Below are 15,744 nucleotides of genomic sequence, written 5' to 3'. Positions count from 1 at the left end.
ACTTTCTCGTTTTTTTTTTTATCTTATTTGAAAACTCCATCGATACATGACTATTTAGTTGGCGCTATTCTTTTCTCATGACAGTTCACTATCCCGCCTTATCGATACCACTCCTGCATTTGGTAGCAAAATCTTTCTTTCAGCTCGGGGGGGGGGGTCTCTCTTACATTTAAGCCAAAAAGACAAACTAGAGGATATGTGTTATTCACAACCAAGGCATCCAGAAATACCTGACTTTATTATTCATTCAAAATATTTCCCCGTTTCTGATTGGTTAAAACCACACGCATAATTCGCCATAACCAGCTGCTGTTCACCAATTTGGAAAGAAACTTCGTCATATTGAATCAATGACGTCAAAAGTGCAGCCCGCTGCAGATTGTTGAGCCGATGACGACAAAATGACGTCAAAATTATTGAACGTTGACAGAAAAAAGCTATTTAAAAAATACCGAAAAAAGCTATGTTATTATGCTGAGCATAATATGTTGACCGAAAAAAGCTATGTTATTTTTGTTGAGCAGAAAAATAGCTGCGAGTAGGTTTAGAAGTTTGAGCGAAGAAAAAAATTTGAATGAATAATAAAGCAATTATTGAATTTAACTTTCGTAGAATAAGAATAATTCTGTAGATCTCGGAGGATGTTATCCACCTCGGCCTTCGGCCATGGTGGATAACACCCTCCTCGACCTGCAGAATTCTTCATATCCTACTCAGCCTCATTCAATAATTGCTAAATAGCATGAATAAGTTTAGTCCATATCATGCATGCGTCAACAATGTATTTTGGAATGTTTTCGTCTCGAAGCTAAGAAGCAGATTAAACATCAAGCGTCTTTATGTTTTTTTTCCTTCCAGCTTTAAGGGAGGGGGGGTTTGCAGTCTCTAATAGACCTTAATGCCCCCACCCCTGCCCGTCAAGGATTCGAACATAAAGGATCATGTTCTTACCCAAACGCAATGCAAGTCCTTTCTACATGTTATGGACTTATGATGTTTCACAGTTTGTAATTCTAAAGCTCCAATAGCTGACAAATAAATTTTCTAACGTGCTCAATGAACCGCTTGTCCTTGGCGTGCATTTGTAAATTATTGTGAACAACCAGTCAACTATGATCCAATAAATGAATAGGACATAATATGAGGAGTCCTTTCCCTTAATTTCTTCTTTGCTTAAGTTGTCATTGTGGTGGGTTTTTAGTGATAAGTGACGTTTAGACCTCCGATTAAATGTAACGCGTTTTGTCATATAGTAATTGGTAAGTCAAATGCAAAACAAGGTGGCATGAATGCGTAAAGATTCAAGAAACAATTTTTCAGAAGGAATATTTAAAGATCTTGTTCTTTCCAAAGCGTTAGTTCACTATTGTGCTAGCATTTTGGTTCACTCGGTTTTCATTGGCAACCCTATGCTAAATTTTGCAACTGCCGAACTTGATATGAGTTATGTCATTTTATTTGTTTGATGATTAAGCAAGTAAAGCAGAACTGTTTTGCTCAGTGGTTGAATTGTGAAAAAAAGGAGAGAGTGATTTGGAGTTATTGGTAAGCTGCAGTCATCCATAACCTGTTATTACTTTATGCTTTTCGCTCTGTTACTTAAACTCCAAGGTGCAGCTCGGCTTGTCACAATCGTAGCCGTTTATTTGCTAACAAAACAAATGAATTATTTTATCTAGAATCGTGATTCATTTCCCGTAAAGGTGAGGGCAAACCCGCCGTGTGAACCCCATGATACCACCCCTTAACTAGCTACCCTGGGAGGAAATAGGGCGGGAAAAACGTTTTCGTCTCGAAGCTAAAAAGCACATTAAAAATCAAGCGTCTTTATCTTTCTTTCCTTCCAGCTTCATCCTTGATTTGACATTGGATCATCTCATCAAAGAAGTTTTAATTGTCATATAGTTAGTAAAGAATGGTAGATGGGAAGTTAGTCGCTGTAGAGAAGCAAATGCTAGAGCTTGCCATTGCGATAAGTGTAGAAGACAGGTATCGTGAAGGAAAGGCTCATTTTCATCACGGCGGTGCTTACCTCAACCTACCTGATTATCAACAGGCCATAAAATATTACGCACAAGCATTACCTATTTTCATAGAAATAGGCTGCACTGCGGAGGAGGGATCAACCTATGAAAATCTGGGAATTGCGTATTTTAGGCTAGGTAATTTTAAACAAGCCATTGAGTACTACGAAAAAGCTCTTAGCATTGCTAAAGAAGTAGGGGATAGGGCTGGGGATGGATCAACCTGTGGACATCTGGGAAATGCCTATCTTAGTCTAGGTAATTTTAAACAAGCCATTGAGTACTACGAAAAAGCTCTTAGTATTGCTAAAGAAGTAGGGAATAGGACTGGGGAGGGATCAGCCTATGGAAATCTGGGAAATGCCTATCTTAGTCTAGGTAATTTTAAACAAGCCATTGAGTACTACGAAAAAGATCTTAGTATTGCTCAAGAAGTAGGTAATAGGGCTGGGGAGGGATCAGCCTATGGAAATCTGGGAAATGCCTATCGCAATCTAGGTAAATTTAAACAAGCCATTGAGTACCACGAAAAAGCCCTCAGTATAGCTAAACAAGTAGGGGATAGGGCTGGGGAGGGATCAACCTATGGAAATCTGGGAAATGCCTATCTTAGTCTAGGTAACTTTAAACAAGCCATTGAGTACTACGAAAAAGCTCTTAGTATTGCTAAAGAAGTAGGTAATAGGGCTGGGGAGGGATCAGCCTATGGAAATCTGGGAAATGCCTATCTTAGTCTAAGTAATTTTAAACAAGCCATTAAGTCCTACAAAAAAGCCCTTAGTATTGCTAAAGAAGTAGGTAATAGGGCTAGGGAGGGATCAACCTATGGCAATCTGGGAAATGCCCATCTTAATCTAGGTGATTTTAAACAAGCCATTGAGTACTACAAAAAAGATCTTAGTATTGCTAAAGAAGTAGGGGATAGGGCTGGGGAGGGATCAACCTATGGAAATCTGGGAAATGCCTATCGCAATCTAGGAAATTTTAAACAAGCCATTGAGTACTACGAAAAAGCTCTTAGTATTGCTAAAGAAGTAGGGGATAGGGCTGGGGAGGGATCAGCCTATGGAAATCTGGGAAATGCCTATCGCAATCTAGGTAATTTTAAACAAGCCATTGAGTACTACGAAAAAGCTCTTAGTATTGCTAAAGAAGTAGGGGATAGGGCTGGGGAGGGATCAGCCTATGGAAATCTGGGAAATGCCTATCGCAATCTAGGTAATTTTAAACAAGCCATTGAGTACTACGAAAAAGCTCTTAGTATTGCTAAAGAAGTAGGGAATAGGGCTGGAGAGGGATTAGCCTATGGAAATCTGGGAAATGCCTATCGCAATCTAGGTAATTTTAATCCAGCCATTGAGTACTACGAAAAAGATCTTAGTATTGCTAAAGAAGTAGGTAATAGGGCTGGGGAGGGATCAGCCTATGGAAATCTGGGAAATGCCTATCTCAGTCTAGGTAATTTTAATCAAGCCATTGAGTACTACGAAAAAGATCTTAGTATTGCTAAAGAAGTAGGTAATAGGGCTGGGGAGGGATCAGCCTATGGAAATCTGGGAAATGCCTATCTCAGTCTAGGTAATTTTAATCAAGCCTTTGAGTACTACGAAAAACTTCTTAGTATTGCTAAAGAAGTAGGTAATAGGGCTGGGGAGGGATCAGCCTATGGAAATCTGGGAAATGCCTATCTCTGTCTAGGTAATTTTAAACAAGCGATTGAGTACTACGAAAAACAACTTAGTATTGCTAAAGAAGTAGGTAATAGGGCTGGGGAGGGATCAGCCTATGGAAATCTGGGAAATGCCTATCGCAGTCTAGGTAATTTTAAACCAGCCATTGAGTACTACGAAAAAGATCTTAGTATTGCTAAAGAAGTAGGTAATAGGGCTGGGGAGGGATCAGCCTATGGAAATCTGGGAAATGCCTATCTTAGTCTAGGTAATTTTAAACAAGCCATTGAGTACTACGAAAAAGATCTTAGTATTGCTAAAGAAGTAGGTAATAGGGCTGAGGAGGGATCAACCTATGGAAATCTGGGAAATGCCTATCGCAATCTAGGTAATTTTAAACAAGCCATTGAGTACTGCCAAAAAGATCTTACTATTGCCAAAGAAGTAGGTAATAGGGCTGGGGAGGGCTCAGCCTTTGGAAATCTGGGAAATGCCTATCGCAATCTAGGTAATTTTAAACAAGCCATTGAATACTACGAAAAACAGCTTAGTATTGCTAAAGAAGTAGGCAATAGGGCTGGGGAGGGATCAGCGTATTTAAATCTGGGAAATGCCTTTGGCAATCTAGGTTATTTCAAGGAAGCCATGGATTACCATGAACACAGTCTTAGTATTTTCAAGGAAATTGGAGACTGTCTAGGAGAGGGAATCGCGTGGTATTCGCAAGGTCATGATCATGAATTGTTGGGTTCCTTGATTAATGCACTCAGTTGTTATCGTTCAAGTATAAAACATTTTGATGAAACAAGGCATAGTCTGAAGTCAGAAGATGAATTAAAAGTAACTTTTCGTGATTCTTATCGCGTGTCATACACTGCTCTGTGGAGGACACTTCTAAAAAATGGAGAGATTGAAGAAGCTTTATATGCTGCTGAGAAAGGTCGAGCACAGGCTTTGATGGATATTTTGCAAAATCAATACGGCATTGACTCTCAGTCATTTTCTGCACCTGCTCCGAATCAAACTCTTACAGCTGCATTAGAGCTTTTACCTTCACAAGCCGTTTTTGTGGCACTTGACGAGAACAAGATCACGTTTTGGGTGCTAAGAAAAGACAGCAAGATCAGCTTTCGACAAAGCGAAATCGCAAATGGAAGTGCTGATTATTTGATGGAAGCTATTTTGAAAGGGATTGGCGTAGGGGATGGTGTCAGATGCGAGAATCGTTCATTGGATCCACTTCGCAATGACCTGTCTTGCAGCAAAAAACCAATCAGTGAGAAAGCAGTTGTACCATTTTCATCCTCTGGTAACTCTTTACAACCGTTGTATGAGGTCTTACTCTCGCCAATTGCAGACTTGCTCCAAGGAAATGAGTTAATCGTTGTTCCCGATGGACCATTTTGCTTGGCTCCATATTCTGCATTGAGTGAATCTATCAGGATCCGCACCATTCCCTCGTTGACCGCTTTTAATGTGATCGTTGGTGCACCTGATGACTTCCACTGTAAGACTGGCGCACTGCTCGTAGGTGATCCGTGGTTGAAGGAAGTTACTAACAATAAAGGGGAACCCATTTTGCAACAGCTTCCGTGCGCAAAACAAGAAGTAGACATGATTGGACAACTTCTGCAGACAACACCGCTGACTGGAAAAAGTGCCACGAAATCTGAGGTGCTGAAAAGTATGAAATCAGTGGCTTTAGTTCACATTGCAGCACATGGATGCCAAAAAACGGGAGAAATTGCTTTAGCCCCAAATAACGAACGGAAATCGCAAATCCCCAAAGAGGAAGACTTCATTTTGAAAATGTCGGATGTTCAGAAAATTTCTCTTCGAGCAAGGCTAGTTGTGCTGAGCTGTTGTCACAGTGGCCGGGGAGAAGTGAAGTCTGAGGGAGTGGTGGGAATTGCAAGGGCTTTCCTGTGTGCTGGAGCTCGGTCTGTTTTGGTGTCACTCTGGGCAATTGATGACGAGGTAACGTTGCTGTTCATGAGGAGCTTCTACCAGTACCTGGTAGATGGAAAAAGCGCAAGTGCAGCTCTTCAACAAGCAATGAAATCTTTCCGAGAGTCAAAGCAGTATTGCGCTATAAAGCACTGGGCGCCATTTGTGCTGGTTGGCGATGATGTCACGCTGGAATTTCCAAAAAAATGGTAAGTGAAGTTCGAGTTTAACTCAGAAAACAAGAATACTTTAAAATTGGAAAATTGACGATAGGAATCAAATAGGCCTTAGACGTCATGATAACGAGATGCTACAATAGACAAAAGTAGTTGGGAAGGTTATGTAAATGATCACACCAGAGCTGTATGTACTTCAACCCGCTTCTGTTAAGCTCAAAAGAAACAGTTTTACCTTCTTTTATATAGACCCCTCCCCCCTAGTCAATGTTGGAAGGTTTCTCAACAATTTCCTAGTAAAACCATTCAGTTTTGCTCAACATTATATGAGAGGGGAAGGGAGAGAAGCAATGAAGACGTCAAAAGTGCTAACCTTCCCAACAGTTTTTTCTATGATTGTAGCTTCGTAGTGTAAACAATTCAAAGTTTCCTCTAACACGCTTTTGTCATAAATGTAATTTCCACATGCTCATCACGCATACACAGTAGCATATTTAAAGGATACACATCACATTGGTGGAAAAACTGTTTTCGTTCAACCTTTTCTGGCTTTTTGTTAACTGGTGAAGATGGGTCATTTATCACCTCGTGATGTCTCTTTTGGTGTTTCCGTTCTATGAATCTCCCATAGATCTCTAAACGTCATCTTTTGTAAGGAATTCGAAGACAGCATCGTCCTGCAGGTAGCCATTCGCATCGGTGCATTGTGTATGCTCGAAAGAACCAGCTATATTTAGAGCTGTTTTCATTCATTTTTTTCTTTTTTCAGAATCGATGTCAAAGATGCTAGAAAATCACCTAGCAGAGCCTGACGCTTCCGTGACTGCCGAACTTGTAAAAACAAAAGTAGTACGGATTAACAATCATGGTTTTACCAGTAGAACAAGCTCGAAAGGTTTAGTAAAAGTATACTGCGTTAACTAAACCAACAGACTGAGATTATTGTAAGTGAAATTATGCCAGAAAGCTTACATCTTTAGTAAAATGCTAGTTTTACTCGTTATTTTGATATTTCGTTTTTCATATAACTTCAACAGTCAGTGTTGCTCCAATGGCGATGAAAATCACAGTGCTATAGTTGAGTTGCTAAAACTGATGTTTTATTTAGTTGTTTGAAACTGTTTTTGTTGTCTGACTCAGCCTTAACATCAGACTTTTACCGTGATAAGGAAAAAAGACGTGACATTTGCAACATTCAAAGATTACAAAATAGAAGGGAAACGACGGGTGAAATTTCTTTCCTGTTTTTCTGCATGACAAATGAATGAAATCATCAGCATTAAAGAAGACGTTTTTCTTTTCTTAATAAATTTCCAAGTTCTTCATAGGGCTTACTCCCTCGAGTTATCGGTGGTGTTTTTAAGCAAAATGAAAGAATGTGTTTGCATTCGAAAGTAGTTCAATTCTTGGAATAATAGTTATATAGGGAACTAACAAATCCGCTGCAAAGTTAGAAAAAATTCTCTGGAGCAGATTCATAGCCACCTTCACAACTGGAGCATTTTAAGGTGGCTCTGAATCCGCTGCAGAGAATTTTTTATACCTTTGCAAAGAATTTTATCTTAGCCTGCTAACCACTTTTGAGCAATAAAAAATGGGATTCACCGAGTTCGTTTCTGAGATGTAACCTTTTGAAGTCAAAATATAGGGCGTTTTTTTAAGAAGGCTTTTCCGTTGCTATGATAAACTTTTACGTCCTATTAATGAGCGCACCTTGTCAAGAAATGATCGGTGTTTCATTTGGTACCATAACATTTCACGTTATGTGAAGCAGTAGGGGTAGGTTCAATCCTTCCAAATGGTACAGTTGGTTGAAAGTGTTGGTTTGAGCCCCAAAGGAACAAAAGGCTACAGGCAGCCTATACTATGACCTTTAATTTAGACCATTTCCGTCGCAAGGGTAAAACTGATGGTATTTGGATATCCGGGTCACGTAACGCAACCGAATGTTTAACTTACGTTTTAAACTGAAACCCTAATTTAATGTAAGGCTCTATTGCATTTTGCGATTTTTCATGCAATAGCGAGACAAGTTGCAAGTTGCACACTTTACTACTGCCAAAAACAAGGTGAGACAAATTGCAAAACCCTTCGCGGAAAGTAAAATCCATAGCTACTTTGCGCAATGGTTTACGCAAATTTGCAACGAAGGTTTCAAGTAATGCGTGCTGTGAAATCTGCCCTGCAACTTGTGTCGCAACGGATTGCGTCATCATCCAGTGAAATGTTCCTTTAACCTCATGAGATCATCGAAAGCCAGACAAATTGCAAGAAACGTTGCCCAATGTAACAACCGCGAAGCAAATAGCTTTGCAGTGTGAGAACTCGTGTCGAAACAAAATTGAGAGACAAGTTGCTCGAAAAATTGCCGAGTGTAACAGCGCCTTTATGGGTTAAGTAAGTAAGGAAACCATCTAACGTTGGATAAGACAACTCACTCTCCATTTGCTTATCATATAACTTTATTAGAAATCATAAATATGCTCAGTTTTACGAAATGCATAAATGTGTCTTCCAAACGCACATACAAAATAAATTTGTGAAGGTAGATATCTGTAGATTAATGTTTATTTTTTGAAAAATGTTACAAAAAAGCTTCGAAAAAGAAAACACTCGGAAAAGCGATATTAAAACACGAGGCATTAAACACCCTGGAAACAAAACAGTGTTAAAGTCGGTGATTAGATGTAATAACTGTGTTTATAATTCATTCAAAATATTTCCCCGTTTCTGATTGGTTAAAACCACACGCATCATTTACCATAACCAGCTGCTGTTCACCAAATTTGGAAAGAAACTTCGTCATATTGAATCAATGACGTCAAAAAAGCAGCCCGCTGCAGATTATTGAACCGATGACGTCAAAATGACGTCAAAAGTGCACCCGCTGCAAATTATTGAACCGTTGACCGAAAAAAGCTGGGGACGAGATTGTGTGATTTTTGAGAACCTTGAAAGGAAACCCTTTTAAAATCAGTGCCCATACTTACAAAGTGTGGATATAATTAGCAATTATTGATTTCGGCTTTCGTAGAATATGAAGAATTCTGCAGATCTCGGAAGATGTTATCCACCTCGGCCTTCGGCCTTGGTGGATAACACCCTCCTCGACCTGCAGAATTCTTCATATCCTACTCAGCCTCATTCAATAATTGCTAAATATATCCACAGTTTGTAGGTATGGGCACCGATTTTAAAAGGGTTTCCTTTCAAGGTTCTCTGCTTTTCGATAGCTTTGGTGTGGATACTATCCAAAATAAAAGACAAAGCCCTGGTTTCAAAAGGTTTGCACGTATTTCTCAATTGCTACTCCGTCCATGAAAACAGTGATTTCGTCTCGTCTTGGTGTAAACATAAAAACAAACAGTTTTAAGTTCAGCCACAAACAAAGTCTGGAAAAGTTAAGTAGTCAAAATGAAGTATGCTAAAACAATAAAGGATTTGTTTGGGATGCCAATATGACCGTCATTTCATGTTTTTTCTTTGCTTTTTTCTTGTTTGCGGGTGGGGATGGGGAGGGGGATAACCCCTTCAAAAGTACTTGTTGTAGATTGCAAGGGTACGTTTTTTTCTACAACAGTTTTAAGTGGCCCCGGAATTAGAGAATTTAAAAACGTGCCCTCCTACTTCACATTTCAAGCAAAAATTAGCGCATTAGTCTGACGTGTTATTGATTGAATACGAATTTTTACCACGGCAGCAAATTCGAAGAAAGAGATCATTAATCTTTTACATGTCATGCTTTAAGCAAAACGTATTTAATGTCGTAATAATGCATACCTCTGCCAAACGAGCTCTTTACAATCGTACTTTTCGTTTGAAGTGTGTTACACACATCATAGTTCCAAGAATAGTAAACACACTGATACCCGCCATCGCCACGAACGCTCCCAATTCAGATGAGAGCGTTGTCGGCTTGGAAGCTGTCCAAAATGACGCTGTGGTCTGGAATGTGGAAAATAAGTCAAAACTCTTTTACACTTCATAGTATAGTTTCCTGTGCTATGAAGCGCTGCTAACAGTGAAAGCCCCACGGTGAACCATTTACGCCCCTCGCTCCGGCAATCAGCGCTTCGTTCAACGAGTGTTAAAAGCCATAGTTATACAGATTAAATAAAAAAGTCGAAAGCCACCACTAAAATCACCAGTGATAGGAGTGGCTACCTGTGGCTCCAAAAGCTGTTCACATAAGGAGCACGATACGCCAAAAAGACTTGTTTCTTTCACCAAAACGTACCAACGCAAGTTTTGATGTCTTTTTGCAAAAAGAAGCCTTTAAAGCACAAACAAAGTTGCGAACATCCATGACTCACGATTGGTCACCACTGCGCTCATTGACCTTGACCAATCGCGGGTCGCTAAGCCTTCTTCCAACTGTCTTAGGCTTAGTCTTCCAACGAATAAGAGCCGAATTCGATGGCTTTCGAAGCAAATGTTTGCAGAGTTTAGCTGCCCTTAATTCCTTCTCAGTGTACAAGTGGTTCAAATGAAGAAGACGAATGGGCAGCGGAGGTATCGTCCGTGATCTGCGTGGAATTTCGAGGCGATCGAAGACATGGGAGCGACTTTATGGCCCTTTTCCTTCTGTGAATCCGTTTGGCGGCTTGGTCTCGGTGCCCAAACTTTGGTAAAGAATATATAGAGGGAAAAGAAGAGGAACCAAAGACCACCTAAATCGCTCTTAATCGACCCAGAAACTGTACCAGAGACAAAGAAACAAAAGACTGAAGCAAATTAAGCTATTTTTAATTTAAAATTGTAAATATTTTTTTGAATTTTGACTAAAACCATTTTTCCCATACAAATCCTTATTTTTCTTCTCTTGCATAATATAGTACAGTACAAATACACATATATCGAGCTTGGGCTACCTGTGATTTGGCTAGAGACAAATGTCGCTGTCGTTTATTTGCTGCAATACAATTGTTGCTGTCGCTGTTTCGCTAGAGTACAAAATGTCCGATAAACGTGCTTAACATTTTGTTTAATTTAAAGAGTAAGCGTCCGTAAAAACTTCCTTCTTTTTAACAGAAGATCAACCACTTTACTTTCACCATTACTGAGAAAGCCAGAGATAGACTTTTGAACGGTTTTGGTAAACTTAGCGACCTTAACGGGCTTAGCCACAGAGCCTCATTGTCCTCGGAGTATGAGTCAGAGTGGATGCATTTTCTCTCCTTAAGTCCAGGTTCACTTTCACTCCCAGAGCTGGAAGACACAAACACGTGTTTTTCTGCAAGAGAAACACGTAAGAGTACGTCACTTCCAAGATTTGCTAACTAGACTAGTATAGCTAGTTTATAGAACAGTTTCTGCCTCGACCTTTGGCGCTCATTCTCTTCTCGGTTTCTGACCCAAACGAAAATAAAATGGCAATTTGGCAGTTATTATTGTCGCAGAGTTTGCTGACTGATCATCACGCTTCCGGCATGCAAAAGCGAAAACAGATTAGTCCCGACCTTTTAAGGCCCGCTCGCCAGAAATGATAAAAAATTTGTAAAATTCCGCTTTTAACCCTTTGGCTACTAGAGATTTGGCCGAAAAACACGTTTTGAAGCTAGTTGAGGGGTTTTTTGGTCACTGTCGTGCTGTTTAAGAGCTAAATCTCCCTACAAACCCGTTTCCAGGTTGTACACTCCGCGGCCTTTTCAGCCAGGTGCAAAATAAGCGCTTGCAAAGTTCGGGCATGCGCAGAAAACAAATTTTTTTTGGGTTTAAAAGTAGCACAACACTTTCGACTTTCACTTTTCGCTTTCTCTCCTTCCCTCTCTTTTCGCTTTCTTTGCCTCATTTTTTTTTTTGAACTTGCTGGGCATTTGGTAGGCCTTATTTTGGTGGAAAGAGTTTCTGAGAAACCTCTCATCATCTTAGAATTAGGTGCTCAGAAAGGTAATGGAGCAAGCTTTTCATGGAGGTTTTCAGGTCAGTCTTACATGGCTTTTTTGGCCGTTTCTCCAGTTTCCTTGACTGAATTGTGCTCATTCTGGTATAGTTTGAAAGATCTCCTCTCCCTGCACAAGTTAGTGGACAAAGCTGATCCTGACCGTTAAAAGTGATGACGTCACAAGGGGTAGATGGGACCGTGGATAAAGCTGGACGTATTTGGCCAGATAGTAATCAAAGGGTTAAAACTCTGGCTTACACAATTCGTAAGGGGTTTTGGGTGGGCTTAAAACTTTGGGGCTATAGGCGGGATCTATAAGCGGAAACGAGCCACGGGAAAAAGCCGCTGTAACACATTGAAACTTTTAGCTGAAACTTATGTGCAACGGCGCTGCAAAAAGAGTTTCAGCAGGCGTTCCAGCGTGTTACATAACTGGTCGAACCTCGTTCGGGAATGTTGTAATAGGTAAATGTTTCGTTCTCAAGAAAAACGAAACCAAAGACGTGGGCTCACAAGCGTGGTTGCACAAAGAAACAAGAGGCCGGTTACACAGTGTTGCGTGGTTTTTATACCGAGGTTATATGCATAACAATTGACTCTTTGAAGAGTGGGCGTCAGTGCAAGCGCAACGAAATACGCACTATGACGTCATAACATCGAGTATGGTGAAAGAGAATACCCTGCCACTCGAATAAAGTTCTGCGTAGCTGGCTACGCGGTAAGCAGAACCTAATAAATGCAAGTTGAAGTATGTAATTTATTCAACTAACAATAACTTAAAAATTAAACAAGCCTTTACCTTACCTGTAAGGTGAAGTTTGATTGAAATTCTATCTCCTCATTGATGCACGTGAGAAACCGCACGCGTGGTGAAGCTCATCCTTTAAAGACAGTGGCCCATGTATGTTCATAAACTCCTCTGGGTTTGGAACCCTGTATTTAGGGTGGAATTTCAATCAAACTTTACCTTACAAGTAAGGCTTGTTTACTTTTAATCTCCTCATTTGCGTATGCATACATATGCGAGATCCCGTGAGACTTCAAAGCACACGCGCCATAGCAAGTCACAGTAATGAACAACAATCTACTGTACAACAAAACAATAGGCTTATTGTAGCTTAACAATGACGTCTTAAAGTAGAAATTAAACAGAGAATTCACAATGGATTGTCCATAGTTATTGCCCTCGGTTACATCTTTCTTGTAGTAAGTAGCAAAAGTACATTCTGCGGACCATCCTGCAGTAGTCATTATAGTTTATAGAGGTACACCTTTCCTAAAAGCAGCTGATGTAGAGGCTGCACGTGTACTGTGTGGCTTGAAGTGTACAGTGTCTATACCTGATTTCATCATGACCGTTTTGACCCACCTTGAAATCGTGCTTTGGGAAACTGGCTGGTGTGGCTTACTATAACTAAGTCTGAAATAATCTGGTGTGTTCAGCGCTACGAACTGGTTCTGTTCTTATCAAATACTCCTTTAAGTATGTCATTACACACAAGCGTTTATCAACAGGATAAGAAGGCAAAATAAGCACTGGTTGTGATTTCCCTGGTCCAGATTGCTTTACTAATTTGTCAACATGAAACTTGTATGAGGACTTCCCTTTAGATATCTGTTGGATGTCCATTAAATGAACTGATTGACACTTTTGGCCAGTAACCAAAATACACGACATAGCTAACTTAACAGTCAACAATACACCTTATTCGAAAATGGCCGCCATTTCAGTATTCTTTTGTTTCCATGCAAATTGGCCCTTATGGCCTCGTTCAAGGTTAAATATTCTTTTGAATTTTACGTTTGAAAGCGTGGTCATAAGGGCCAATTTGCATGGAAACAAAATAATACTAAAATGGCGGCCATTTTGGAATAAGGTGTATTTCAAGTTCAGAGTCTTTGCAGGGCTCCAAGTTTTAAGGAGGTCCACAACTTTGGATACGTCCCATATTGACTGATATCTCGGAAGTGGTGGCCTGGACTGGAAAGCTGCTTTGACAAATCTCTTTATCAGGTGGTGTTCACCCACTGTGCAAGGCTATCCGCAATGTCTACTGCTGCAGATAATGCCGATCGGCTAGTGTTAATGGCTGAATAGCTGTTTCCAGTATCATAAAAGTGTGTCAAAAATTAATACCATCGGCTACAGTTGGATGAATGGGATTTACATGTGTTGTTCTGACAAAGTTCTTCCACTTATCCAAATACACTCTGTTCTGTATGGTGGTGCCAGTTCTCCATGATTCCATGATGATGTCCCAAGCTCTCGCTTAAATGTTTTGTTGTCTGAGTCTCGTCCTGACAAGAGACATGCCATCCGTTGAAGTTTGGGCCACAGAGGGTGCTCTTTGGTCCTGTCGTGTGGTAACTAGAGAAGGGAGGCCTCCTTCGGTAGAGGTACTGGCTGGCTGATTAACATTTGACACATCTGTGGAAACCAAACTTGCGTTCTCCACAGTGGGGCTGTAACCAAGGCTCTGGCCTGATCGTACAGCATGGTGAAAGAAGGGAAAATATAAACATTTTTATCTCTCCCGCTCAAACACATTGCATCAGTTGCATAGCCATTGGGGGCTGCACGCCCTGACACAAAAGGCTTAATTTGATAATTATGGCTTGAGCCAAATAAATCTATCTCACGTCTTCCCCATTACTTTTTTAACAATTTGAAAACACTTGGTTGTAGCTGCCATTCAGTTCTATTCTGAAATTTTCGACGAAGTATCTTTGCAGTTTCACTTTGAATCCCAGGAATACGCGTAGCACTTAGCCAAATCTTCTTTTCAATACACCACAGCCAAATGTCTCGTGCAACCTTGCTCCATGCCGTAGAATGTGTACAACCCATATTGTTAATGAATGCCACTGTGGTAACATTATCTGATTGTAAATGAATGTGGACATGCTTTTCTTCTCACAGCGGGGCAGGAGCCCTAATTTAGCGGCTTTTAGTTCAAGGCTGTTAATTTGTTTACATTCAGCAATTTCTTCAGCAAGCCATCGGCCGCCGGTGGGTTCCATACCATCCCGGCTTGCACCTCATCCTTTCCAATGGGGCATCGGTGGTGATGGTAAAATCAGGATTACCGTGAGAAATTGGCTTTATGTTTTGCCAGCTTTTTGTTGTCTGACTTAGACAGCTGTGAAAACTGCATTTGAGCTTCAAAAGACCCTCGGTGTTTTTAAAAGGCAGCATTTTTTCAAGTTCAAGCTGTATGTAGAACAATGGGCCATATTCTACATCCGGAGAACAAGACACGAGCGTGCCAATTAATTTGGCAGCTTCTCTGATTGAGCAAGACTTGCTTTCCAAAAGATCACTTCCCAACTGAATAATTGTATCAATTTTTTCTTCAGGGAGAGTCACTGTCATGTTAATAGAGTTCAATACAAACCCTATAGATATTCTATAACCTGGGTTGGGTGGGTGATTGATTTTTCCCTTGACACATTAAAGCCCAGGTCACCAAAAGGAGTGAAGCGGGTATCGTATATATTCGCCTTGCATTGATCAGGGGTATCACCAAGTAAGAAACTGTCATCGAGATAACCACTTGAAATGTGGCCTCTGGTTCGCAATGTGGAGTACACTTGTTTCATGGGTTTAGTGAAGATTCTTGGTGCAGAACTCAAACCATTGGGTAATGTAATAAATTTGTTTAATTGGTGCCCACTCTAAATTTCAAATGACTGATTTTGACTCGTTCTCCATCACACCATATTATGAAAATTTATTCAAAAGTTCTACCCTTTAAACTCACCCAAATATTAAATATTCATTTCCTTTACAAATTACTATCACTTGTCTGATAAAACAAAAGATCATTTCATTACACCTCAAAAGAATAAAAGCACTTCGCCTACAGTGTCGTGCTTTCATCTGTTTCTCGGTGTTTGGAACCCCTGATGAGACCCACTCACTCGTCACAGTTGATATATTACTTGAAAGGGCATTGCATAATGAGCTGTCTCTAAAAATTAGAATCCGATATATCAGTAATCTCTGAGCGATGATGCCTTGAAAATTCAAGTTCAAAGAATTT

The 15,744-nt window shown here is 40.2% G+C and overlaps 1 protein-coding gene across 1 annotated transcript; it reads left to right on the top strand.

Annotated features, from left to right (window-relative positions):
• Positions 1 to 1,915: 1,915 nt before the first annotated feature.
• Positions 1,916 to 8,456, top strand: LOC137976937 (tetratricopeptide repeat protein 28-like). The gene is made up of 5 exons (XM_068824252.1): positions 1,916 to 2,324; positions 2,523 to 2,642; positions 2,727 to 2,924; positions 3,243 to 5,850; positions 6,587 to 8,456. Coding segments are annotated over exons 1-5 (3,336 nt in total). The 3' UTR covers positions 6,588 to 8,456.
• The last annotated feature ends 7,288 nt before the right edge of the window (positions 8,457 to 15,744 follow it).

Source organism: Montipora foliosa, chromosome 11 (assembly GCF_036669935.1).
Source record: "Montipora foliosa isolate CH-2021 chromosome 11, ASM3666993v2, whole genome shotgun sequence".
Classification (NCBI taxonomy): Eukaryota; Metazoa; Cnidaria; class Anthozoa; order Scleractinia; family Acroporidae; genus Montipora; species Montipora foliosa.
The sequence above is the reverse complement of the archived record's forward strand: the minus strand, read 5'-3'. Positions and strand labels throughout refer to the sequence as shown.